This window comes from Aplidium turbinatum, chromosome 9 (assembly GCF_918807975.1).
Source record: "Aplidium turbinatum chromosome 9, kaAplTurb1.1, whole genome shotgun sequence".
NCBI lineage: Eukaryota > Metazoa > Chordata > Ascidiacea > Aplousobranchia > Polyclinidae > Aplidium > Aplidium turbinatum.
This window is the reverse complement of record NC_137480.1, coordinates 19,832,291-19,850,985: the sequence shown is the minus strand read 5'-3', so window position 1 is coordinate 19,850,985 and position 18,695 is coordinate 19,832,291. Positions and strand designations below refer to the sequence as shown.

Here is an 18,695-nt window from a genome sequence, read left to right as displayed (position 1 = left end):
CAATAGTCCGAGTGAGAGTGACAGCGACGAAGAACTTTTATCTGCCAAAGAATAACTATGTAGCCTACTTTGTTAAATAAAAAGAAGAATTCAGCAGTTTTTCAAAAAAATGCTTCTCCAAATCCCTCTTTTTCTTACGATTTTTTTATTAAAAAAATCGAGATTTGTTAATTTAAATAACTTAAATTCAAAGTGATTAGAACTTTTAAGACCTCAATATGATTAATCTGGACAAAAAATCCTTTAAAATGACATATAACATGCCTACGTTTGAACCAATTGAGATTTTTTCCAAATTTTGTCTTGGCGGATTTTCCGGATTTTATTGACTTTGGAAACCGAACGAAATGTTGCCCAGGGTTCGGAAGGTGGCAACATCTCTAAAATTGTTCCTATAGGACCCCTCTAAGTATTTCTATAAAAAAGTTCCACTCAGTATTCCAGTATAGGTTGACTTTAAAAACCCACTTTCAGCCCCGGACTACATTAAAGGGATAGTAAAGGAAAAACCTGACTTGGCGATTTTCCACGTTCTTTGTGTATAACATGCTACCATAAAACGATTTTCAATAAAATTTTGCCCCATTGCGGTCTGATCAGCATTCCGCGCCCGCTTTTGTCAGAGCTTTCAAAACGAGAATTGGCGAGAGCAGCGGAGCGTGCGACTGTACAGTCTACGTCACTATAGGCGAGCAATCAGTTGATCACGCAACAGTTGTTACTGCCAGCGATTTAACTGTAGGCTATGTAATATGTATGTATGTATGATCAAAACATTAGACAGTTTGCTTAAAACATCAGATCTGATGTTGAAACATCAGAAGTAGTAACGTGGCTTTTGTTATTGCTGTCGATAGTGACGTATTCTCGAGCAGTGTTTGCACTTTTTGAAAAAAAATAAAAATAAATGAAACATTGGACTTTGGGCCTTGCCAGTGAAAACAATTTTTTTTGGTAATTCTTTTTGAAATGTATTCTTGAATGTTCGGTTTACGCATTTTAATGCTTAATTCCCGTTTGAAAATTTCATTTACTATGCCTTTAAATACAACACCCCCATTATTCCTTCCAGTGCTGCGGTGGAGAGACTTTTCTCTGTTCGAAAAGATGTGCTTAAGCGAAAACGCGGGCAGGACTTAGTGACTCTCATTTTGAAATGCTCGTGTTTTTGAAAGATGCATAACAATAGATTTCTTTTAGAATATGTTTTCTATAACGACGTTAAAATGACAGTGTAAACGATTGATAACACTCGTTTTCAAGGTCATTTTTGCGTCAATAAGGACTTGAAGAGTGTTTCCATTTTAGACAAAAGTAGCGGCGCTACTTTGGTCCGAGTAGCGGTAGCGCGCTACTTTTGTAAGTTGGTAGCGGTAGCGCGCGCTATTTTGGTCCAAGTAGCGGTAGCGGGTAGCGCGCTACTTTAAAAGTAGCAGGTGCCCACCTCTGGCAACAATACAACAACTCTGCTACCTCAAAGTAGATATGTTAAGCTACAATGTTTCAATAGCCATAAATCTTTGATTTAAAACATTTCTATATACTGTAATTTAAATAAGACACAATATGCAGTGCAATATTCCGCGCACACAACACGATGCTAATCTTATGTAGAACACTGTCAACAACATAAGCTAATATTCAGGAAGTGCATGAAAAATAAGAACAACATTAAAGGATAAAAACTTGATGCAGAAATGGAATAAAATTCAACTTAGTAACTACGCAAAATATAACAACTCAACAAACTCTGTGCATATTAATCAAGCTTTTCTCGTTGGTTGACGTGCATAGTGTAGGGCAGGCTATATGGCAAAATAAAACTCGACATAGGCTACTATTGTAACACGCTATCTAATTAGAGCAATAGTACTATAGAATGGAAAGAATCTTTAAAGTTTCAACCAAGCCTTAAGCTTGGACTTTTTTTTCGGTGATGGCATGGTAAGCTTAACTAGTAATCCCCAGTGATCGGATGCAAATAATCCACATGGTAGCCTTTTTGTTCCGACAAGTTTAATTGATGAGGGCTGCAAAGATTGATTCTTTGAAGAGTCACGCCGCAAGAACAGCCTGTCAAGCCGCAATCGAATCTTAAAAAACAACAAAAAACGATTTATTTTGTGCCAATTGTGACTTAAAATCACATTCCCAATGCAGAAGCAAGACAACAAATCACTTCAATTAACAAAAGATTATAATAATCATAAAACCAGCTGTTAGGCTATCATTCTTTGGTATGTCTTTAAGCGCCCGGCAAAAACCAACCTGCATGCTCTCGGGTTGTGCAAAACCGACGACCTTTTGGGTGTCATGCAGGCTTTCACCGCAAAGTCGAAAAAAAAGCACGTAGTTGTATGTTAAACCTTCCTTCGCAAAACCACCATTTCCATTTTCTGGCCAAAATATCAATGAATGCGAAACTCACTCTTGAGCCATCTGGGTTGGCGGGAATCGGCAAATTGTCGTTCTCCTGAGTGTCCCAAGTGAACTGAGTGTCTGCTGGGCAGCCAAGCCTTTCCCAAATGTCGTCAATCGATTTCGCCAACACCTTGCTTTTAGTTTTGGCTAAGTCAACCTTTCAAACAGCGACACAACTTAGAAATGATGAAATAATCGGAGTTCAAGTCACTGGCTCATGAACATGATTTTTGTAAATTAACATCTTAAGAATTTCAAATCAATGCATGGCTTAACATTTCAGATCATTGTGCCAAGCAATTTACATGTGTGCACTGCACATGCAGAGTTACTGCAAGTGGTGCAACCACGTATGTGTGCCTACGTGGTTTGTATATCAAGTCTCAAGAGTATAAAATAGCTTCATGCGTTGGTAACACGAAACCTTCCAAACACACAAATTACGGAAAATTTACGAAGACTACATTTCAGTCTGCCTTTGACCATGCGCTTACCTCACCGTCTTCAAGATTTGTGTCCCCTCCGAAAATTATGGAATTGGAGGTTGGTGCTTCTTTCATTACTTCACAAACCTGTTGAGACAAGAACTGTGACAGTGATCTGTAAGCTATGAAAAAAATTTGGGAGCGATCCAACCAAACTTTCAAACTTGGTAAAGCAACTTCAACCTTCAACAAGGACGGAACTAACTTTTATCAGCTGTTGGATTCTTTCTGTAGCGAACTTGCGCGTGCTTTCCAAATGTGACGTCATGACGGTTATCTTGTGCCCGCGGCATGTTCCCTGCACAACAACATAATTTAGGCTCAGGCCGGCCATTTTGTTGAAACCTTCAAGCAATTAGCATCACATATATGCTGGGGTGCAGCGGCGTACGCAGGGTGCAACGCATTGGAACAATGCCGCTTTTCAAAATTTTTTCAGTAATTTTATATAAAGTTTAGTGTTTGAAAGCAACTTGAGGATATTATAGTGTTGTTGTTTGACAAAAAAGTTCAAATTGAATGCTCCTCTATCCCTCTCCTAACAAAACCCCGCGTACGCTCTGCCGGGGTGCATCATTTCTTCTTCATTTACGAAGTTTAAGTTGCGTCATTGAAAACTGGTGGGCAGATGCAACTAAACACTATGGGGTTCACCAAGTCCAAACCTCCACCCACATAAAATCGATTAAGCAAAATCGTTACAAATTAAACACTAAAGAAGATATATAAGTAATAGGGTCTGCTACTATTCGGTGAGTCCGATTCGGTGAGTTCCTAACCTCTAACCCCCAACCCTAAAACGGCAATGATAATTAGGCTACGGTACCCGATAATTTAAAAAAAAAGTGAAAAATCCCCCATTAAGGGATCGGACTCAACGAAACGGGCCATTCCGTAAGTAATAAGTATATTTAACGTACTGAAACAATTAATAAGTTTCTTCCTTGGATTGAAGATGGAAAATCAATAAGTTTTTTCGATGTTACTTCAAAGGTAGATTGGTGAACCATCAATAGAGTGAAGTAACGGCCTGAGGGAAATAGATGAAAAAAATTGAGTCGTCACGAAAATAAGCGCTTTTTATACATCAGCTCAGACAACACTGCACATTTGTGGGAATGTTCATCCTCAGGCTGTTGAATCCTTAAGCAGAAATATGATCCTCGGATGAAAATGTGAAATAAAAACGGACAGCCTCGAGTGCAACAACACAGTGTATAGCAAACCGCTACTTTTCAGCCCTGCTTTTCAGACATGGAAAACCCACGAGTTGATTTTCGATTGTGCGAAAAAAGGACTTGCTGTGAAAAAACAACAAGCAATAAATACCATGTCTAAACAATTCCACAACGGTCATGTATACTAACTCTAAACTACTTTCACTAAATTGCAACTTCTTAAATCCCTAGCTGGCAAAGACATTGAATGTTATCATGCAATCAGCAAAAGCTTTAATATCTAGTGTGCGATTAGTAGCATAGCCACATACAAGGTTTTGAGGTCTCGAAATCTGAAGGGGTGAAGAGCTTGTAGCTGGTGCATGCATTCCTGAAGTAACTGAGTGTATCAGCAATCACTTCTTGCATCATAACGACGTCAGGCTGCAGACTAAAAGCAACAGTTTGAAGTTATGCGGGCCAGCAAAAGTCTTCGGAAACGGAAACGATTTACAAATACTGTAGAAACGTTTGGTGCCTAAGAAAGCAGAAAAATTATAAAGATGATCAAACTGCTTGAATAAAAACGTGACGTTCGTCAAGCCATGGTAGCTGTTTTTGTATGACCGTGGTTCTGGGTTTACCAATAGGCCCAATGAAAACCAATATACCGGTCTGCAAACAACCAACTACTGACATCTTTAGACTTTGAATTAATGTAAAAAGGTGGGTTTACTGGCTAGGATAGTCATTAGTCACCTGTTGATCTCGTTTGCAGTTTCAACAGTTCTTTCATGCAAATGGCCAGGGAGCAATCCTTGGACATTCCATTGAAGTATTGTCACTTCACCACCGCCACTACTATCTGCTAAAAGCAAGTCAGTAATTATTGGCATGCTGTACTGCTTCTGCCCACACCTTGGGTAGCTTTGAGTTAGTTGCCACTACGCAAGGCCATGAGAAAATCGTAAGCATAACGTACAACAGATGCTCTGTAAGCTTGCTCAGCATCCTAAGAAACGAATATCCGGTTTTGCTGGAGTTTACAGTGAAATGGGATCAACTTTCTAAAATAAAGCATTTTAAAACACTGTGCAATAGCAAATCATCAGGAAACTGTCATGTCTTTAAAAACTGTCTTTAAAAACTGTCATGCAGGAACTGTCTTTAAAAACACAAGAAAAACAAAGCAACCTCCCTTGGTGTTAATCATTTGATTTTAGTGAATATTGTGCGCACCCAACGCCTATTCCCGCACTTTCACTTTTTGTTAATAAGGACGTTCAGACTTATTCTAACTTAAGTTGTAGTGTCGAGGCAAGAACAAGACTAATCTACTGCATAGCCGATTGCAAACGGTGCTACACTATTGATTGTGCAATACAAAAAACACCTTCTTACCTTGCAACGGAGCTGTGCTTTCAGACTGAGCCATCACCAATTCAAGTTAACAACCAAGACATTAAAATGTTGCATTAAATTAAATTACTCTGCCTAGAAAATAGATCCATCTGAAGCATCAAGTACGCAGCGAACAACGAAAATTACGCGGCAACGAAATGGAAAATAATTCAAAAGAAAGTGTTAATTTCAACTATCACTTATAAGTGAAACACAAAATTTATCCCATAATGCGAAATTGCACAGATCGAACGTATCAATATCATGGATTCGTACTGCTAGATTAAACCAATATTCTCAAAATAAGAAAATAGCTGACGGAAGTAACAAAAACATCGATCATATCGCACACAAACACAGGAATTGAAATTATGAATGATTAAGACTGAAAAGAACAAAACAAAACCACATTTTATATTTTTCTATACAAATGGGAGCACGTCAAATGAGCGTCATGGATATGATTAATCTTTCTCTTCCGGCAGTTTCATGGTGGCTAATACTCCCCAATGATCAGATGGAAACAGTCCACAAGGTAATCTTTTAGTTCCAATGAATTTCATGGAAGCAGGTTTGAAATGGATCTTTTTTGCAGGATCTTCTTTCCGCATGTATATTCGGTCGAACCGAAACCGAGCCTAGAAAGATGTTCTACTCATTCAAAACATCTCTGTAGTTTTGTTGAACAGCAATGAAAAATACAGTGGATTTTTTTACTGCGAGTCAAAACGGTAGCTATTAGCTGAATACATCTGTTCAACACAGGCCCGGATTTAGGGGGTGAAGTTGCCTCGGGCCCCACTTTTGGATTGCCCCAAAAGTTGGGATTGATTGAAGTTGCTTGGTGTCAATATTAACCACACTTCACAGAAACGCCATTGTTTTGTGCAATTTGATTCACAAAGTATAACCTTTACTTTCAGTTTAAAATTAACTTATTCTTCAAAATTGTTGCTCGTCTTACGCGTGACGTTTTGAAGTCCTGATTATCGTTTCTCTGACAATCCCACGTATACTTCGTTTCCGCAGGGGAGCCTAGCTTCTCCCAAACGTCTTCTATGTCCTTCGCAACAACGTCACTTTTCTTCTTTGCTTCAGTGACCTTAATAAAGCTATCACTTAGCCAAGGCTACTGGAATCCGATATTCAGTTACTAATTCAGCATAACCAAGGCTAAATTTCAATGGTATAAAAGTGTAAAAAAACTACCAAGTTTATACAAAAATTATAAAGGTGCTAACTTAATTTAAGTTTATAGATTTCCTGTGTTGATAAAACGTGCTCTGTCACTAGCAAGGCTGTGGAGTTGATGAGCCGCGAGGATTTTGGCGTGTTTCCGCCGACTCCGACTTGATACAAAACGATACACAAAAAAATTTGTTTCCAATCTTTTTTCAAAACATTGTTTCTTGTTCTCCGTGTTGAGCTCTACAACTTCACAAGAAAATAAAAACATTTGTTCTTGTTAGTTTTTATGGAAGTCGACATTTCAATTTCGATCACAACTTAACGTGAACTTAATTTTAAAAAATGAAAAAGAACAAAAATAAAAAATAAATCTGGCAACACTGAAGCCGGTGTCAGCCAGTTATAAACTGAGGATTCGGAGTCGTATATTTTTCGCCTGACTCCACAGCCTTAGTCACTAGTACGTTGAATAGACCCTAGGCCACATAAGCTCAAACCACATAAAATACTTTTACCATTTCTTACATCACTGTCTCTGAGGTTCATGTCGCCTCCAAACATGACTGTTTGCGATAGTGGTTCCCTCTTCATGGCCTCACAAATCTTGAAAATATAAAACATATAGTTTCCATGAGAAGTAGCAAAACCCACTGTCTAGAAAAATACTTAAGTTTAGCACTTCAACAAAACAATGCCACATTTTCCATAAATTTCTAATCCAGCACGACCATTACAAATTAGTTGTGACCATGACCTACTAGAACGTTCTGTTCTAGTAGGCCGTGTTGTGACGTATCCTATCTGCACACCACATTTGTTTTCTTGACCAAGTCAAAACAATTTCCCACTTACCTTAATGAATTGTGGTATTCTAATTGAAGCAGCAGCCTTTGTCGCATCCAAATGAGAAGTTATTAATGTCACATTTTGTTCACAGCATCGTCCCTTTGAAAAAAGTGCAAAAATTACCGTAGTAAACATATCAAACAACCTTTTCCAGCAGCTGTGTTCATCCGATGAATTAGAAAAAACTAGCAGAAACATAAAAAATGGTTTAATTCTTAACTGGCGTTTCGAGTATCACAGAAATAAACGTCCTACTAAAAGCAACTTATGGCACAACAATAGCGGAACAACAACATGTTCTAGCAACTTTACATACAAAAGACCAGTCGTTTCACGTGCACGTTCGTACAATTGATGGTATAACGTCAAGCAGGAACACAGATGCAACAGAAAGAATGCTTCATCGAAGGCAACTTGCATATCAAACTAGAAATACCGTGACTATGATGTAGTCTCTTTCTTCTAGAGATGCACCGAAATTAACAAGTTTCTTTGACTCAACAACGAAGGTTTTCCTGCGAACCAACAGAGCGTTGAAGAAGGCATCTAGAATGTGACAATAAGATTACTTTACTAAGCTTACAAGGAGTGAGCTTGAACAGTGGCAAAAATCTCTATATTTTGGGAGTTTTTTATGGCAACTGGTCTCAATGTTTATTTCAACTCGTAAAGCATCCCACTGGCACTTATAACGTCGATAATTATTTCATCTTTTAAATAAAATTGTACCTCTCCATTGAAAGTAACAAAGCAAAACAAATGTAACACCACTGCGTATTGATAAAAAGGAACAATTGTAAGTAAGAAAATGCAATAAAAACTACCAGTACAACTCAATGCGTACACACTCTCTGGTCATTTGAAAAATCAGAAGGACAAAAACATTCATAGTCTTCAAAGGTACTTCTGAAATAATCCAGCGAATCAAAAATAACCTCTTGCAACATAATGACATCAGGTTGGTATCTGAAAAATAAAATAAAAACGAATATATATCCTGTTTAGTCATCATAATTTATACCGCGGCAGAGGTAGGTGTAATACTTGGTTGCTGATTTTTTGAATTCTTAATTTGTATGCACATGTATCTAATCATTTTTACTTTATCAAACTGAACTTTAGCCTAAAGTGGCCTCACCAATTGTGAAATGGAAGTTAATTGTGTCTAAAAAAAATTCAGAGAACATGCTTAGGCCTAAAGAGCATTTTTCAGCTATGTCATTTTATAAAGCCAAGTTTTTGAGAGATTAATTTTACCCTAAATACCTGGCCAGCTCGGAATGGCCCGTTTCGGTGAGTCCGATCCCTTAACGGGGGATTTTTTCAATTTTTTTTTTTAAATTATTGGGTACCGTAGCCTAATTATCATTGCCGTTTTTAGGGTTAGGGGTTACGGTTAGGGGTTAGGAACTCACCGAATCGGACTCACTGAATAGTAGCAGACCCTGGCCAGCTGGTATTGCTTGTCTTCATATTCATTTTTTAAATCAGCATAGCCTGGATGCATAGAACACTATTCGTCAACAAACAGAAAAAGAGCAAGACCTTATGCTTGATGTTGCTTTTTATCTGATCATAGCCATTAGCAATGTCTGATTTATTTGTGTGTTGAGAGCAGAACCACAACCTGTTCAAAACATTTTTTTTCAAAAGTTACTCCAAAGTGGCTTAAAAAGAAACAGCATTCTTTGATATGAAATTTTAGGGCAAAAGAATATTTCCAAAGACATTTAGACAGCTCACAAGTCTGAATAATACGTAACTCTTATTGATTCATAAAATTACTCAATTATAAGATAACAATTGGATCAATATCTGGGCATCAAGTCCTCATAAATAAATTACTTATAATCTTGTTCTACCTTTTAATTTCCTTCGCTGTTTCAACCGTTCGTTCTCGTATACGTGTTGATAGCAAACCTTGTATGTTCCATAGCAACACAAGCATTTCATTGCTTGGTTTTGCTGTTGGAACAACGGAAGCAACTAAACAAAATGAACATAGTTATAAAATTAATAGCATCAGCAGTAAATTAATTACAATAGCTAAAAATAAAAGTATTGCCGATATGATAAGCATGCAAACAAAAACAATTTGTGACAAAGTATGAACCTAGCATACAGATAAAACATACCAATCGCAAGTTCGCAACCAAGTCCAGACATGTTAAAAGAAGAGTAGTTATGTATATATAAAACTACAAAATTAAACAGATCTTGCCTATAATTGCTATCTGGTATGTTAAAGCATTTGAGACTTTGTTAATTTCTCTCAATTTTTAATTTCATAATGACTGATGCTATTGTAAATGCCTAAACAAAAAGCAAAGGCTTACAAAAACACACACAAAACAAACAATTAATCTATTATGAAATAGCTTGCTTGCATTCACAAACATGGCTGTAATATCACATTCAATTATCTTTCAGGCCCAGAATAGAATGCTTAAAGGGCGGGGAAACCCAAATTCACTTTTTGCGAGTTTTTTGTTTCAGCGTGATGTCATTGTGTACAACATACGTTTTAGCAAAAAAAAAATCCAAATTTTGTTTCCCTCGTCTCGCTAAGGCCGCTTTTGTTTGATACCCGTTTGCGAGGTCTCGCGCGCATCAAGCTGTGATTCTGTTCGCTGTGACGTCACAAGGTACATATAGTTGTGGCCAAAACTTTAAGACCAGACTTGATTTATGACGATTTTTGCATTACTTCAAAATACTGCATCATATATTGTTTCAGTTGCATCATCTTTATGCATCATCGTATATCTGATGCAGTATTTTGAAGTAATGCAAAAATCGTCATAAATCAAGTCTGGTCTTAAACTTTTGGCCACAACTATATGTACCTTGTGACGTCACAGCGAACAGAATCACAGCTTGATGCGCAACGAGACCTCGCAAACGGGTATCAAACAAAAGCGGCCCTAGCGAGACGAGGGCAACAAAATTTGGATTTTTTTATTGCTAAAACGCATGTTGTACACAATGACATCACGCTGAAACAAAAAACTCGCAAAGTTAATTTGGGTTTCCTCGCCCTTTAAAAAAATGAGAAATTTGTTATATACAAATAAAAATGATAATATACAGGGTCATCAGTATTTATCGTTACAACTTAAATTGGTTGGATTTATGAAATGAAAGAAAATTTTGAATTTTTGCAAATGTATTATTGTGGAAAAAGCAATAGAGAGTTAATACACAAAATATTATTCAATATGTCCTCCATCTGCGTCAATAACTAGTTGAAGACGTTTAGGAAAAGCCTTGCATGTGTCACGAATTACTTTCTGAGGGACTTTGGCCCACTCCTTCTACAGTTTCACCTTCAGAGCTTCCAAACTTTGATGGTGAGTGGCCGAGACCTTGCTCTCAAGGTATGACCAAGGAGATTCAGATCGGGGGAAGATGGAGGCCATTCCTCTTTGGGAATGAACTGCGGGACATTCTCGGAAAGCCACTCCTGAGTCTTTTTAGCCCCATGTGATAGTGTAGAGTCCTGCTGAAAAAACCAGGGACGTTTTTTGAAGTGCTTCTGGGCCCAGTGCAACAATGCGCCAATGAGGATGTCATCTCGATAGTTTTGCTGGTTGAATTTCACCCCCTGGACAACAAAAAAGAGGGGTCTTTTACCGGACTCTGTCACGGCTGCCCAGACCATCACTGAGGCGGCACATTGTTTCCTTGTCACCACTCGAGATGCTTCATCCCCATCTCTCGACCAAACCCGATCGTTTTGGGTGTTAAAGTGATGTTCAACATCAAATTTCTTCTCATCACTGAAAACGAGATTAGTAGCATGCCATCTTGAATGCAGGAAAGAAGAATCCAGGATCTTTGGAGTTGTTTATCAACAACTTGAGCAGAAAGTTGTTGTTTCTTGGCATGCTTAAATGGAGACATTTTCAGGTCCTTTCGGAGTAAAGTTGACATGGTCCCATACGACACTCTCGACTCTTTAGCCAGAACCTCGATGGATGAAATAGATTGTAACGCTAAATATTGATGACCCTGTGTATAGGCTATATTAAATACCATAGCGATTTTGAGAGCCACATGCAGCTATAGAGCCAAATTTAAAAACAACTGGCCTACATACTAATCAGGGTTGTCGGTATTTTACCCAACCCAAAAAAACCCGGGTGTTTTTTTTTTAAAAACCCACTTAAAAAAAAACAAAAAAAACCATAAAAAACCCAGAGCATCATATTTGTCCAATTTTTACAAGAAAAATGAAAAAATGAACCAAAGTACTACAAGGTACCAGGGATATCTAAAGGGGATACGAAGGCTTTTATTACGTCTGACAATAGAAGGGCTTTTGTTTATCGTAAATAATCTGTGTTTATCGTAAAATGACAATTGGCACCTATAGTACTTTAATAAATCTTGTTATGATAACTTGCATTGCGTTATTAGCATCAGGCCTGGATAGTCACAGCATCCTCATGGTTGCTTGTTAATTCAACTACTTATTATATACTTGCTTTACATCTAGCCTACTGCAAAGGCTTTGTTAAAAAAAGCAGCTTACTCGCAACTTTTCAACTGTCTTTGTAGACAAGTATTCTTTGAATATGCTCTACGTAACATTTGCTAACTGTCTTCTGTAGCTCATTGTACCAGCTGCACTACAACACTTTCTACGATTTTAAAAAGAACCACATGTTTAAAGCACTACAAACTACCGCCCTGGTAGTGTCACGAGAATAAGGCAATCGCTGCGAGCCTTCATATCCCCTTCTCTAGATATCTCTGCAAGATACTTAAAACAAACTTCAGATTAGGACTTAAGGATGTGATTGTGAAGTTAATCCAAAGATAAATTGAAAATACAGTGGATATTTCTTTACACAAAAATCAAGCACTGCCACTTTGTACTACACTAAAACTCATTTATGCAAGCAGGCCTCATAATTAAACAGCCTCATAGTGCATTATTTTTATTGAGTTATGCCAGCATGTACTGTGAGTGAGAGGCACTTCATTGGTAAAAAGTAGTATTTGAGTTGAAATAAGCATGAATCTACCTTTTTTGCATCTTTTTTAAATAAAACCCAAAAAAACCCGGATTCTTTTAAAAAAACCCATGGGGATGCGGGTTGGGCTTTTTTAAAAAACCTGGGTTTTTCTCAACCCTGATACTAATACATATCATACAATGCATCAATACACAACACATAAACAGATTTGTCATATTACGTTCAGACGATGTGTTATCACTTAAAAGGGTGGTAAAAGATGACTTTGCTGGTCTATTGTCATCAAAATAAAGTTCAACGGCAGCATGTATATTTCCATCGGAAAGTTCCAAGTAGTATGAAGCAATTTCACTGTCAAAAGATAAGCTGGTTGTTAGGGTGGTCATTCTGTAATTTTATAAATGAATGAATGAAAAAATGAAACAAATAAAAGTTAGGAATCAAATTGGTTGCATTCCTTTTAGGCCAAAACTGTCTTGTGTGAGAATATTCTAGGATAGAAAAACACTTAGAGGCGATACATGATCAGCGAAATTATATCTACACATCTCCATCATTACACTATTTTGCACCAAACTGGTGTGAAATAAATTATCATTATCTCCATAGAGCTAAAAAAACCTGAATACAAAACATGACTAAATTGGGACACAATCCCAGATATTAAAAATATTTGTAGTATATCATTGCACTTTGATGGTGGTGACACTTGGTCTAAAAAAGATGGTTTGTTTGATGTTACCATGGGCTTGTTTGATGATGCTGAGGCTTGCGAGTTGGTTATTTGGTGATCTTTCTACTTTTTTGTTGACAGACAGATGCTTGGGTTGTATCCTGATGATGGTCTGGCAATTTTACATAATTTATCTGGCATTAAAGTTGACCGCTTGTAAAAAATTGTTGTTCAATTGTTCAAACAACATGGCTCAGATATTACTGTTGAAACTGGCCTCATTGAAACTGATTTTCTTGATGTGACATTGAATCTGTTATCTGGTAAATTCTGGCATTACCGAAAACCCAACAGCGATCCAATCTATATCTATGCCCAGTATAATCACCCACCTAACATTAAAAAAAAAATCCTGACTATGATTGCAAATTGTCTGCTACATCCTTTGGCCAGAATGAATTTGACAAGACCGCATCTGCTTATGATGATGACCTTTTGAAAAGTGGTTTTATGGAGAAAGTTTGATACAACCCTGCTAACACCTCACGGTCATCTAGAAAAAGTAGGAAAATTTTAAGGTTTAATCGTCCTTTGAGCTTGTAGGTTCATAGCAACATTGGCAGAGAATTTTCTAGACTTATTTTCATACATTTTCCACCCCATTACAGAAACAATACTATTAAGCTAAGCTATAGCTGCGCTTTGAATAATGCAAGCATAATATCCACTCACAATCAATATTGCAGGTTAACAATGAACTATCCCAGTCTGGCTGCAATTGCAGGGTGAAATCTGATTGCCCTTTTAATGGACAATACTTGCCAAAGCCCGTTATTTATAAGGCCACTAGTGATAATGGCCTAAAGGTCCAAAATTATATTGGTTGTATAGTGAAACAACTTTGAAAGCTCGTTTCAACAATCACAAATGTTCCTTCACCGATAGGTTTAAACGTAATTGTACCAAACTATCTTAGGTGGTGTGGGACTATTGTAGCGGAGGTGGTCACAATAATTGTGGCATTTGTCTTCCTGAAAGCTATTCTATTCTAATGAAGGCCATTCTATAGACCGACTGCACCCACCTTCTAAACAAGCATTTTCAGTTGGTGAGTAAATGTCCTCATCACAATAAATTTAAACTCAATCATTTTAAAATAACACAAATTTAATTTGTTTTTTACAAGATCCTTCAGTGGTGTGCATTTTGCTTCTCTATGATGTCATAAATAATAGTATTTCAAGCCTTAAAGCAGCCGGCAGCCATCGCGGCTATGGCTGCTAAGTAGTGCTTAAATGACCGCCAGCGCTACCTCCTCAGTCGGCCAATTTGGCCGCCGATTTCTTCTAGCTAATTATCTGTGCAATAGAATAATCGTAGATTAACTGACGAAAATATCTAGTATCAAAGAGTGACGCAGAATTAGGTCAGCGCGTCATAATCACCACTGTTGTCTTGTGCGGAAACATTTGCTATTGTATGGAAAATATCCAGCTGCGATCACCAGCTATAAGTCTTGTTTGTAATTCCCAACGTTTATTTTAACAAAGTGTTAATCCGAAGCAGGGATTCATAGTATAGGGATCGCCAACTCGGCTGAAAATCCAACAATCGGAGTGTAAAAGTGTTGCCAGATATGTTTTATATTTTTAGAACAAAATATTATTTTGGCATTTTTAAAGAGTAGTGGTCGCCCAAAGCTTGTCCGTTTAAAACTAACCTGAAGTTTAAAATTGCACAAGATTGAGTTAAAGTAGTTTGTAGTTGTGTAACTTTGCAATAAGAATGTTCTAAATTTATGTACCAAACTTAAATAAAACTTGCTGGTGTAAAAAAAATTATTAGAAACCAGTTAAGAACAAAAAAAATTGAGAAAATTAAATAACACCTCAGGATTAAAGAGCTTCATGTTTTAAGTGTTGAAGCCGGTAAATATTTTTCAAGTAGGCTTAATATGTTTTATGTACAAGAGAGGGTAAATTTGCCAAAAATATGATAGTTTGATAAGTGAACAATAAAATTTCTTTAGATTAGTTTTAAAATATTTATTTACGGGCAAGTTTTGGACAACTACTACTTTAAAAATGCCAAAATAATATTTTTTCTAAAATATAAAAACTATCTGGCAACACTTTTACACTCCGGTTGTTGGATATTCAACCGAGTTGGCGATCCCTATAGTATGAATCCCTGATCCGATTGAATCCCTGATTGCCAGCCTGTAAATCCGAATTTGCAGGCTGGCAATGTTGTCGTTTTTATGTAGATTCAATGTTGTCGACATTGAATCGTTGTTAAAAAGCAGAACTACCCACTAGTACCCAGACAACAAAATTTGTCATTTTTACCCTGATTGAACAACTGCAAACGTACAATCCAGCGGCGCAACTAGAAAAAATCAAAGGGGGTCGGCAACGAGAGAGAAAACTAACAATTATTTGTAGAAGTGGATATATCACAGTTAGATTGTTAGAATATTAGCCTAGTGTAATTTGACAGCGCAATGATCCAATTCTGTGACGTGCGAAGCGACCGTTTTCGCTCTGTCCGCGCTTGCTACTCTCTCAAAAAAGTTTCCCGCTCTTTCAAAAGTAGGCAGCAAATTGTTTGCTCTCCAAGCCCACATTTTAAAAAGTAGTCCACGCAAGCTTAGGGCTTGGATACACGTCAAGATTGTAAAGAAAATTTAATTGCCGTCTTTTTGATACCAAAATTATAAAATTGGTTTAAAGAATGTGTGAAGTTGCGATCATACGAAGATTACAAATCAGACTAGCCTAAAGCCAGCTGCAGTTTCGTTTTGTGGGTTAATAAGGTTGCATCCTAAGTAGGGATGCCCAAAGTAGAATTTCAAATCCTTAAGATTCGAATCCATCCAGAATCGAATCTAAAAACCGCTTTTTATCGGGTAATTGGATTCGGAAATAATACGGAGTAAGGAAAAAAATAAAAATTGAAAAAATGCTCCGCCGTCCGCAAAACGCCTGCAAGTCACGTGCGTCGTGCATGCCAATCCGTTTCTGCATGTGATTAACAGAAGTCCCTTACGCGTGTGTGCGCGCGTGTGTTGTTTTGAGAGAACAAAGGCAAGAAGAAGAAAACGATTGAACCTGAGAATGAGAACTTGTTAAAATGATGGCTTTGCAAAGCTTCTTTTTCATGCCGTTGTATAAGCGTAAAGCTGAGCCGGTTTCCCAAGCCATTTTGTTTTTATGACATCATATTGCGTGAATAAATGACGGTCTGTTAATATTTTGTATTGCGGTTTATGCGACTTGAGCCTGAAACAAGTTTGGTATGCATAGGACGTAGCTTGAACGGACACACGTTAAGTAGTACGTAAGTCTCAGTCTAGTTAGTCGTCCCTCTTCTTGAAGTTGCAAATCTTAAAGGGGGCTGTCATGCCGACTAGACAGCCCCCCTAGTTGCGCCCCTGGTACAATCAATGTAAAAATGACGGATTTTGTTGTCTGGGTAGGTTAGTTGACACCCGAGGGGAAAACACGTGTCTTCAGAGTTGAGAAATGTTTACGCTGTGTGTTAGTGACTTCACACCCTAAATGGTGACATCATAACGGTATAAATGCTATGGTCACATTGGTCAGGTTTTATGAAAGGCGGCATGCAGTTGAAACAATTTAGTGTCGTTAGATGGTCCCGTAATACCGGATTACAATCCCAATAAAGGCTCAGTTATTGCGTGGTACAACAATTCTATAGCAGGACGTCGCTCAGACTTCAACAACACTAAGTGATCATTTTAGCATTGTTGCAAGTTTAATTCTATTTACTTGTACTATCGTTATTTGTATTTTGGCCTCCAAGCACACAGATTTGGCCGCCGAGAAGGAGTTCTCGGTAGGCCACGATGGCTGCCGGAAAAATACATGAGTTTTAAGGCCTGTATTTACTTTAGTTTGTTTTTGGGAGACCTATTAGTTGAGGCTTATGCAGCAGCTGCTGGTAGTAACTTTTAATAATTCTGAGTTTTTTTATGCAGACAGCATTGAGGTTATAATATTCCGTACATTTTTAAGTATTACCGATTTATTATTTTTGCATGTTTTTTAGTTCCTTCTGATGATCCTATTTAGGTGAAACAAGCTATTAAGGTTTTAAGTGAACTAGTAACTAAGTTTGATTTCTGTTTCGTTTTAGAAATCATAACCTACATCTTGAAAGTACCAGTTTTTAATAATTCATTGCATCAGATTTTTGCACACAACTGTTTCAATACCAAAGGTAATGTAAACGTGAATGTAAATTCAAATTATTACTTGCCATATTCCTAAACAAGCTTAGATCTAAAGCAGAAACATGAAAGAGTTATCATGTAAGATTCCAGAGCTAAGAGTTGCCAGTTTTTATGCTAGCCTGAATTTATACATAATCAAAACAACATGGACAATTTTGGTCTTCATATCTTTAACCCATTTGTGCCGAAAGTGAAAATACTTAAAAAAAAAATTTGAAAATTTAAGTATTGCATAATCATGACCTAAAAAACATTTCACAATTTATTTTTTCTTACTTATGTTAGTACCGGTCGAGAAAAAGACCGTCCTACATATAGGACGCTAGGCAAATTCGCTATCAAATTTTGCAAGTTTCTTGTGCGTAATGCGTAGGCCTAGTCGTTATCGCTCAAAATGATAAATGGGGAATCTCTTGTCATCGAGCATTTTATTGAAACGAAAGTTCACAAAATACGAAGATGAAAATTAGCAAAGCAACACATCACTGAAATAAGTCATTTAGCGTATCGAAATCGCTCTGAGGCCGAATGCGCTTACGTCAAGATGCCCTCCATTTAAAAATGCCAAGAGAAAACTAAAAGATCATCAAAAATTTCAGCAAATTACAATAATTATGTTATTGTTCTAAAAACAAACACAACTGCTTTGTTATACAGCGTAGAAATCATAGGGAATCGTTGTTTGGTACCACTTGATGCGTGGGAATTGATTGTCGCTTTTGCTTCATTTTGCTAACACGTGTGCCTGGCGACCTATATATAGGACACCAATCTTTTGAACCAATTTTCTCAAAAACTTTGCTGCCGATTAAATTTAAACATTTGCTGTAAAATATGTTGATACATAACGAATAAAGGCAATAACAAATATTTTTGGAAGCTTATTTGCATATGCGGATTTATTGATATAGGCTAATTCGACATGCATCTTCAAAATATCAGAATTGGCAAAATCGGGAAAATTGAAAATGATGTCAAGTCTCAACAAAACAAGCAATTTATGAAAAAAGTTGTGATATATGCTGCAAAAACACTCATAAACGTATTTTGACTTCATCTAAATCTAAAAACTGAACGTGCGAAGAAATTTTTTAATTGGAGTAGCCTAGGTGTCCTACATGTAGGACGCTAGGCATAAATGGGTTAACTAACAGAAAAAAATTAAATTTAGCACTTTTACCTGTCTGAAGCACCTGTAATTTCCAAAAACTCTGTTTCAACATCACTCATTGCTTTGTTTGATTTGCAGCATCAACCTAAATACTTAGTTTAATCCCGACCTATGGT

At 37.2% G+C, this 18,695-nt stretch overlaps 2 protein-coding genes across 4 annotated transcripts; both read right to left on the bottom strand.

Annotated features, from left to right (window-relative positions):
- Positions 1-1,163: 1,163 nt before the first annotated feature.
- LOC145777202 (tyrosyl-DNA phosphodiesterase 2-like) lies at positions 1,164-5,604 on the bottom strand. Of its 2 annotated transcripts, none has more exons than XM_082588524.1 (8): positions 5,465-5,604; positions 4,823-4,928; positions 4,396-4,514; positions 3,827-3,936; positions 3,112-3,204; positions 2,916-2,993; positions 2,429-2,578; positions 1,164-2,093 (listed from the first exon to the last, which is right to left on the bottom strand). In XM_082588524.1, the coding sequence occupies exons 1-8, from the start codon at positions 5,496-5,498 to the stop codon at positions 1,893-1,895; spliced, it is 891 nt and encodes a 296-aa protein (XP_082444650.1). In that variant the 5' UTR covers positions 5,499-5,604; the 3' UTR covers positions 1,164-1,892. The 2 variants fall into 2 exon arrangements, with proteins under 2 accessions (XP_082444650.1, XP_082444649.1); XM_082588523.1 differs by having other exon boundaries at positions 4,823-4,931; positions 5,465-5,596.
- On the bottom strand, positions 5,558-18,688 carry LOC145777201 (tyrosyl-DNA phosphodiesterase 2-like). 2 transcript variants are annotated; one of them, XM_082588521.1, is made up of 9 exons: positions 18,589-18,688; positions 12,701-12,831; positions 9,361-9,484; positions 8,343-8,464; positions 7,935-8,044; positions 7,505-7,597; positions 7,178-7,255; positions 6,429-6,566; positions 5,558-6,102 (listed from the first exon to the last, which is right to left on the bottom strand). In XM_082588521.1, the coding sequence occupies exons 1-9, from the start codon at positions 18,636-18,638 to the stop codon at positions 5,929-5,931; spliced, it is 1,020 nt and encodes a 339-aa protein (XP_082444647.1). In that variant the 5' UTR covers positions 18,639-18,688; the 3' UTR covers positions 5,558-5,928. The 2 variants fall into 2 exon arrangements, with proteins under 2 accessions (XP_082444647.1, XP_082444648.1); XM_082588522.1 differs by lacking the exons at positions 12,701-12,831; positions 18,589-18,688 and adding an exon at positions 9,634-9,849.
- Positions 18,689-18,695: the final 7 nt, after the last annotated feature.